The sequence below is a fragment of the Acanthisitta chloris genome, unplaced genomic scaffold, assembly GCF_000695815.1.
Source record: "Acanthisitta chloris isolate BGI_N310 unplaced genomic scaffold, ASM69581v1 scaffold6809, whole genome shotgun sequence".
NCBI lineage: Eukaryota > Metazoa > Chordata > Aves > Passeriformes > Acanthisittidae > Acanthisitta > Acanthisitta chloris.
In genome coordinates this window covers 1-8,616 of record NW_008691878.1, presented here as the reverse complement: position 1 = coordinate 8,616, position 8,616 = coordinate 1, and the positions used below count along the sequence as shown (strand labels likewise).

Below are 8,616 nucleotides of genomic sequence, written 5' to 3'. Positions count from 1 at the left end.
CTGGAACAGCTCCCCAGGGCAGTGGGCGCAATCTCAAACCCAACAGAGCTCCAGGAGTGTTTGGCCAATGCTCTCAGGCACAGGGTGGGATTGTTGGAGTATCCTGTGAAGTCCAGGAGTTGCATTGATGATCCCTGTGTGTCCCTTCCACTCAGGCCATTCCATCCTTCCCTAATGACCTGCTGGAAGTCCCCAGACTCACCCCACCCTTGGGGTGTCCATTCCAGCACTGTATTCCCTGTTTTCCACCCCACTGTGAGCACATCCAGGGCAGGCAGAGGGTTCCCTGGGGCCTGATCCTGCTTCCTTTGGCATTCCAGTGCGGGACAAGAAGTGGCTGGAGCTGGAGAGGAAACAGCACCGTACCCATGCCATGAGGCTGCTGGATGGGCTGGAGGTCACTGCCAGGGAGAAGAGGCTCAAGGTGGCCAGAGCCATCCTCTATGTGGCCCAAGGTGACTCCAGAGCTCCCTCTGGGCTCTGCTCTTTCCATTCCCGAATCCAGGGCTGGGATTGGGAGCTCTAAACACAATGGATTTTAGGTAGTTTTCATTCCTCCAGGGGTTGGATGGCACTTGGGATGTGTGGGGTGAAGGGATCAGGGGGCACAGAGGGTTTAGAGGGGTTTGGGCTCAGGTTTGGTTGAATTCCATGTGCTGTCCCAGCTCCCATGGAGTTGGGATCAGTGAGGGGCTCCTATCCCAGCTCTGCCAGGCCTGGGATAATTCCATCCCTGCATTCCCACTTTTCCCCTTCATTTTAAGGCTGTGCTTTCCCTTCTCTCTGCAAACTGTGGGAGAGCCTTGAGATCCCTGTGGATGTGGGATCAGGGAATATCTTCTATCCCAGCTCTGCCAGACCTAGGATCTGTCACCAGGGCAATTCCATCCCTGCATTCCCACTTTTCCCTTTCATTTTAAGGCTGTGTTTTTCCTTCCCTCTGCAAAGTGCCATGGCAGTTTGGGAAGGCCTTAGAATCCCCTTGGAGCTGGGATCATGGAAGATCTATTCCAGCTCTGCCAGACCTGGGATCTGTCACTAGGGCAATTCCATCCTTGCATTCCCACTTTTCCCTCATCATTTTGAGGCTGTGTTTTTACTTCCCTCTGCAAAGTGTGGGAGAGCCTTGGGATCTCTGTGGATGTAGGATCAGGGAATATCTTCTATCTCAGCTCTGCCAGACCTGGGGTCTGTCACCAGGGCAATCCCATCCCTGCATTCCCACTTTTCCCCTTCATTTTAAGGCTGTGTTTTCCCTTCCCTCTGCCAAGCCCTTTGGTGGTGTGGAAGGGCCTTGGGATCCCATGGATTTGGGATCAGTGAGGATCTCCTTTCAGGCACGTTTGGGGAATGCAGCTCCGAGGCTGAGGTCCAAGCTTGGATGAGGTACAACATCTTCCTTCTCCTGGAAGTTGGAACCTTCAACGCTCTGGTGGAGCTGCTCAACATGGAAATTGAGTGAGTACAGCAGGAAAACCCCTCAGGAATTCTCTGGGATACCCGAACAGGAGCTGGTTTGGCTTATAGCACTCCCATTCTTGCTCTATCCAGCTTTGGACCATTGGAGTAGTTCCCATTGTTCTGGGTGGGTATGGAATGAATTAGACTTGTTTGATCCCAAAATTCCCTGTAAGCCAAGCAGCTCAAATTCCCGGCAATCCCTTCTGAGGTGTTCTCATCCCACAGCAACAGTGCAGCCTGCTCCAGTGCCGTGAGGAAACCTGCCATCTCCCTGGCTGACAGCACGGACCTCAGGTGTGGGGCTGGGAATGGAGGTGGGAAAGGGGGAACGGGAATTCCTGGGTGCTTTGGAGCCTGGGAAAGGCATTGGGGAGCTGTTCCAGCTCCTTGTGTATCTCAGGGATGGAGGGATTGGGGAAAGAAAGAGGGAATGGGGATTGCTGGATGCTTTGGAGCCTGGGAGAGGCACTGGAGAGCTATCCCAGATCCATGAGCATCTTAGTGATGGAGGGATTGGGGAAAAAAAGGGGGAACAAGGTGCTTTGGGAGCTTGGGAAAGGCACTGGAGAGCTGTCCCAGCTCCATGGGCATCTTGGGGATGGAGGGATTAGGGGCAGGAAGGGGAAATAGGGATTGCTGGATGCTCTGGGAGCCTGAGAAAGGCACTGGAGAGCTGTCCCAGCTCCATTGGCATCTCAGGGATGGAACAGGGATTGAGGGAAGAAAGAGGGAATGGGAATTGCTGGATGCTCTGGAAAGGCACTGGAGAGCTGTCCCAGCTCCATGGGCATCTCAGGGACAGAGCAGGGGTTGCTGGATGCTCTGGGAGCCTGGGAATGACACTGTGGAGCTGTCCCAGCTCCATGGGCATCTCAGGGATAGAACAGGGATTGAGGGAAGAAAGAGGGAATGGGGATTGCTGGATGATTTGGAAAGGCACTGGAGAGCTGTTCCAGCTCCATAGGCATCTCAGGGATGGAAGGATTGGAGGCAGGAAGGGGAAACAGGGATTGCTGGATGCTCTGGGAGCTTGGGAATGACACTGGAGAGCTATCTCAGCTCTATGCTCAGCTGGCAGTGTCCCTGCCCAGTGGGAATGTGGCAGGTTGGGAATGTGAAAGCATATGGGAAAGGAGATTTATTCCTGCTTGGAATTGCAGTGACCTTTCCCCCCAGTGCCCGAGTCCTGCTGTGGAGTGGGACATGGAATGTGGCTGCTCCAGCCTCTCTCCCAAGCTCTGGGTGCTGGTGGTGCTTCTTCCAGAAGTCCTGCCAAGCTCTGGGGTTGATTCCCTCCCTCTGGAATTCGCAGGGTGCTACTGAACATCATGTACCTGATGGTGGAGACGGTGAGGCAGGAGGCTGAGGGAGACAAACCCGAGTGGAAGAGCATGAGGCAAACGTTCCGCGCGGAGCTGGGTGAGATTCCGGCTGCTCCCATGGGTGGGCAGGGGCACTGAGGTGGGATTGGGCTCTAGGACTTGGGTCAGGGGCTGGGATGGAGCTTCCAGGAGCTGGGGTGGAGCTTCCAGGGTTGGGAAGAGACACTGAGGTGGGACTGGGCTCTAGGCCTTGGATCAGGAGCTGGGATGGAGGTTCCAGAGATGGGAAAAGGCAGTGAGATGGGATTTGGCTTCCAGGAGTTGGACCAGGAGTTGGGATGGAGGTTCCAGGGATGGAGAGAGACACTGAGATGGGATTTGGTTCTAGGCTTCAGACCAGGAGCTGGGATGGAGTTTTTAGGGATGGGAAGAGGCAGTGAGATGGGATTTGGCTCTAGGACTTGGGCCAGGAGCTGGGATGGAGGTTCCAGGGCTGAAGAGAGACACTGAGATGAGATTTGGCTCTAGGCCAGGAGTGAAGGAGGTGTCTGGGATGAGATGAGGATCTCAGAGATGGGTGTGAGGGTTCAGGAGATGGTGATGGCAGTGACTGGGATGAGGACAGGGATGAGGATGGGTAAGGACAAGGATGAGGGAGCTGTCTGGGATGAGATGAAGATCTTGGAGGTGTTGAGGGTTCAGGGGGTGGTGCTGGTGGTTGGGATGAGGACAGGGATGGGATGAGGATAGATGGCTGTATGGAGGTTCCAGGGCTGAAGAGAGACACTGAGATGAGATTTGGCTCTAGGCCAGGAGTGAAGGAGGTGTCTGGGATGAGATGAGGATCTCAGAGATGGGTGTGAGGGTTCAGGAGATGGTGATGGCAGTGACTGGGATGAGGACAGGGATGAGGATGGGTAAGGACAAGGATGAGGGAGCTGTCTGGGATGAGATGAAGATCTTGGAGGTGTTGAGGGTTCAGGGGGTGGTGCTGGTGGTTGGGATGAGGACAGGGATGGGATGAGGATCTCAGAGATGGATGTGAAGGTGCAGGAGATGGTGATGGCAGTGACTGGGATGAGGACAGGGATGGGATGAGGGTCTCAGAGATGGATGTGGGGGTTCAGGGGGTGGTGGTGCTGGAGGTTGGGCTGAGGACAGGGCTAGGAAATGCTTGGCCAATGGTGCCCTGTGGTTGCAGGAGCTCCCCTGTACAACAACGAGCCCTTCTCCGTCATGCTCTTTGGGATGGTGACCAAGTTCTGCAGTGGCCACGCTCCACACTTCCCCATGAAGAAGGTGCTGCTGTTGCTCTGGAAGACTGTGCTGGTGAGGAGATGCCATGGGATGTGCCCACACACACTACAGGAAGGGAATTCTGCCCTTGGAGATGATTGTCCTTGCTCCATCCTCATGTTCTCATGGGGTTTGCACCCACTGAACCCATCCCAGGTTTCCCTCCCTAGGGAATGTTGGTGTCTGGAGCTGAATCCCAAGGATGGACCCAAAGCAAGGTTGGGTCTGTGAGAGAGAAGCTCCAGACACTCCAGTTGGGAATGTTTGTACACCTTTCTGTCCCTCCTGGCTGTCCCAGTGACCAGAGCAGCTTGGGGACAGGACAAGCAACTCCTGTGTCACAGCCTGGAGAAGGATTTGGGTCCTTCAGGACAAGGACACTGAGGGGCTGGAGCATGTCCTGAGATGGGGATGGAGCTGGGAAGGGGCAGGAGCACCAGGAGGGGCTGAGGGAGCTGTGGGGGCTCAGCCTGGAGAAAAGGAGGTTCAGGAGGACCTTCTCACTCTCTCCAACTCCTGATGGGAGGTGCAGCCAAGTGGGGTCAGGATCTGCTCCCAGGGAACAACAGGACAAGAGGGAACACCTCAAGCTGTGCCAGGGGAGGGTCAGGTTGGACATCAGGAGGAATTTCTCCATGGAAAGGGTTGTCAGACATTAGAAGGGGCTGAACAGGGAGGTGATGGAGTCACCACCCCTGGAGGTGTTCAAGGAACACCAAGGAGGCTGTGGATGCCCCAAGGAGGTTGTGGTTGCTCCAGCCCTGTCACTGTTCATTCCAGGTTGGCTAAAGCCTTGAGCAACCTGCTCTGGTGGGAGGTGTCCCTGCCCAGGGCAGAGGGTTGGCACTGGATGATCTCCAAGCTCCATTCCAACCCCTTAACACACTATGGACAACTGGACATGGCACTCAGTGCTCTGCTCTAGTTGCCAAGGTGGTGATGGGTCACAGGTTGGACTTGATGACCTTGGAGGTCTTTTCCAACCTCAACAATTCCATCCTTGGAAGGATTTACAACCATGTGGATGTGGCACTTGGGGACATGGTTTGTGGTGGCCTTGGCAGTGCTGGGAGTGGTTGGGCTCAGTGATCTCAGAGGACTTTTCCAAGCTGAGTTGACTCCTGGAGAGCAGATTTGGGAAGAGCAGGACCCTTGGAATCCTCCATCCTGCTCTGATCTGCCTTGCAGTGCACCCTGGGAGGGTTTGAGGAGCTGCAGAGCATGAAGGCAGAGAAGAGGGAGATCCTGGGCCTCCCACCCCTCCCTGAGGACAGCATCAAGGTGATCCGGAACATGCGCGCGGCGTCTCCTCCGGCGTCGGCCTCCGACCTCATCGAGCAGCAGCAGAAACGCGGCCGAAGGGAGCACAAGGTGGGACAGTGACACTCACCTGGGGAGGGGACATCAGCCAGGGGGTGGTGACACTCGCCACAGGAGTGTGATATCAACCAAGGGGTGGTGGCATCAGCCAGAGGGTGGTGACATCAGCCAAGGGGTGGTGGTATCAGCCAGAGGGTGGTAACACTCACCACAGGACAGTGGCATCAACCAAGGGGTGGTGGCATCAACCAAGGGGTGGTGGCACTCTCCAGAGGACAGTGACACTCACCTGAGGAGGGGACAGCAGCCAGGGGTTGCTGACACTCAGCAGAGGACAGTGGCATCAACCAGGGGGTGGTGCCATGGTTCAGGGGGTGGTGATATGGATCAGGGCATGGGGACCTGAACGAGGAGACAATGTCATGAACCAGGAGATGGTGCTATGGACCAGGGGGTGGTGGCACGGACCAGAGGATGGTGACACTAACCAAGAGACAGTGCCATGGATCAGGGAATCGTGGCACTAACCAGGGGATGGTGCCATCAACCAGGGATGTGTTGACATCAACCAGGACATGGTGACATGGACCAGGGGATGGTGGCACAAACCAGGTGATGGTGCCAGGAATCATGAGATGGTGCCATAGACCAGGGGATGGTGACACTAACCAGGGGTAGGTGCCATAGACCAGTAGATGGTGACATGGGCCAGGGGATGGTGCCATAGACCCGGGGATGGTGACATCAACCAGGCTATGATGACACTAACCAGGGGATGGTGACACTAACCAGGAGATGGTGCCAGGAACCATGGAATGGTGACACTACCCAAGGGGTGATGGCATCAACCAGGAGATGGTGACATTAAACCAAGGATAGTAATATCAACGAGGGGATGGTGCCATGGACCAGGGCATGGTGCCATGAGCCCTGCCACTCTCCTCAGGCCCTCATTAAGCAGGACAACCTTGATGCCTTCAACGAGAGGGACCCATACAAAGCTGATGATTCCCGTGAGGAAGAGGAGGAGAATGATGATGACAACAGCCTGGAGGGAGAGACCTTCCCTCTGGAACGGGATGAAGTGATGCCTCCCCCCATCCAACATCCCCCCAGCGACCGCATCACCTGCCCCAAGGGGCTGCCCTGGGCCCCCAAGGTCAGGTGAGTCCTGCAGGGAGAGCTGGAATTCTGCTGGAATGGCTCTTGGATGTTGGGAAGCTCAGCAGGGATGGAAAGAAAGTGGTAGAGATGGTGCAGTCACACCTGGAGGGAAGGGATGTCCATCCAGAGGGACCTGGACAGGCTGGAAAGTCTGTGCCAACCTCATGGAGTTCACCAAAGCCAAGTGCAATGTCACACCTGGGTCAGGGCAGTCCCAGACACCTCTAGGCTGGGAGAGAAGTCACTGAGAGCAGCTCTGGGAGACACTGGCACAGGATGCCCCAGGGAGGTTGTGGTTGCCCCAGGGAGGTTGTGGATGCCCCAAGGAGGTTCTAGATGCCCCAAGGAGGTTCTGGATGCCCCAAAGGATGTTGTGGCTGCCCCAACCCTGTCACTGTTCATTCCAGGTTGGCTAAAGCCTTGAGCAACCTGCTCTGGTGGGGGAGATGTCCCTGCCCATGGCAGGGGGTTGGCACTGGATGATCCTCTAAGCTCCATCCCAACCCCTAAACTCACTCTGGTGTTGGTGTTGGGGTGATCCCCTCAGTGGTTGCCCTGTTGGGGAGATGTTCTGGGCACCACATCCCCTTGACCTGCCCATGAGACCTTTCCCTGTGCCTGGGCTGTGCCCAGGTGGGCAGGAAGATGTGACTCTTCCCTTGTTGCTGCAGAGAGAAGGACATTGAGATGTTCCTGGAGTCCAGTCGCAGCAAGTTCATTGGCTACACCCTGGGCAGGTGGGTCCAGGGGCTACCACCCTGGGGAGGCTGTGGGAGAAGCTCCTTTGGGGCTGCAGCACAGAAGTTCTGGGCTTGCCACCTCAAGGCTGCACCCATGGGTGGTCTCTGCCCCACCTATGGGTGCTCCTGCCTGTCCCAGCCTGGTTTTTTCCTCCTCCAGTGACACCAACACCGTGGTGGGACTGCCCAGGCCCATCCATGAGAGCATTCGCACCCTGAAGCTGGTGAGTCCTTGAGATGTTCCTCCAGCCCCATCCCTCTGTTCCCACCACAGCTCAGGGACACTGGGAGGTTTTCCTGACCTGTGTCCCACGTTCTCAGCCCCATGATGGGAACAGCCTGTTCAGCCCATCCCTGATCTCTCCTCTTTCTTAGGAGGCTTCATCCCTTCCTTAGGGGACTCCATGCCTGTCTTTGGGAGCTTCATCCCATTCTTAGGGAGCTTCATCCCTTTGGGGTTTCATCCCTTCCTTAGGGAGTTTCATCCCTGTCTTTGGGGCTTCATCCCTTCCTTAGGGAGCTTCATCCCTGTCTTTGAGGTTTCTTCCCTTTCTTTGGGGCTTCATCCCATCCTTAGGGAGTTTCTTCATCCCTGTCCTTGGGGTTTCATCCCATCCTTAGGGAGTTTCATCCCATCCTTAGGGAGTTTCATCCCTTTCTTAGGCAGTTTTATCCCTTTCTTTGGGGCTTCAACCCTTTCTTTATGTCTTCATCCCTGTCCTTGGGGTTTCATCCCATCCTTAGGGAGTTTCATCCCATCCTTAGGGAGTTTTATCCCTGTCTTTGGGGCTTCATCTGTTTCTTCATGTTTTCATCCCTGTCCTTGGGGTTTCATCGCTTCCTTAGGGAGTTTCATCCCTGTCTCTGGGGCTTCTTCCCTTTCTTCATCTCTTCCTCCCTTTCTTGGTGTCTTCATCCCTTCCCCCGGGTGCTGCCCATCCTCAGGGTGGGAGGTGTGGGCAGTGTGGCCCTGGTGACCTCCCCTGTCCCTGCAGCACAAGTACACATCCATTGCTGAGGTCCAGGTGCACATGGAAGAGGAATTCCTGCGCTCCCCCCTGTCTGGAGTGAGTGTGGGGTGGGGTGGGAAGGATGGGGAGAGGTGGAAGGAATGGGATGGAAGGGATGGGGATGGGGATGGGAGGGATGGGATGGGGTAGGAGGGATGGGATGGGGATGAGAAGGGTGGGAGAAATGGGATGGAAGAGATGGGCTGGGCTGTGTGGGGTGGGATAGGATGGGGTTGGGATGGGATGGGGATGGGAGGTATGGGATGGGAGTGGGAGTGGGAAGGGTGGGAGAAATGGGATGGG

At 55.9% G+C, this 8,616-nt stretch overlaps 2 protein-coding genes across 2 annotated transcripts; one reads left to right on the top strand and one right to left on the bottom strand.

The window, feature by feature from the left end:
* Positions 1–320: 320 nt before the first annotated feature.
* LOC103809561 (striatin-interacting protein 1-like) lies at positions 321–8,370 on the top strand (the record flags this gene model as incomplete). Its single annotated transcript, XM_009082398.1, has 10 exons — positions 321–455; positions 1,338–1,458; positions 1,687–1,755; positions 2,774–2,880; positions 3,985–4,112; positions 5,268–5,450; positions 6,346–6,563; positions 7,235–7,300; positions 7,464–7,527; positions 8,299–8,370. Coding segments are annotated over 10 exons (1,163 nt in total), but the record flags the coding sequence as incomplete, so codon positions are not given.
* LOC103809559 (uncharacterized histidine-rich protein DDB_G0274557-like) lies at positions 3,351–3,644 on the bottom strand (the record flags this gene model as incomplete). The annotated part of the gene is given in 1 exon segment (XM_009082397.1): positions 3,351–3,644. A coding segment is annotated over 1 exon segment (294 nt), but the record flags the coding sequence as incomplete, so codon positions are not given.
* Positions 8,371–8,616: the final 246 nt, after the last annotated feature.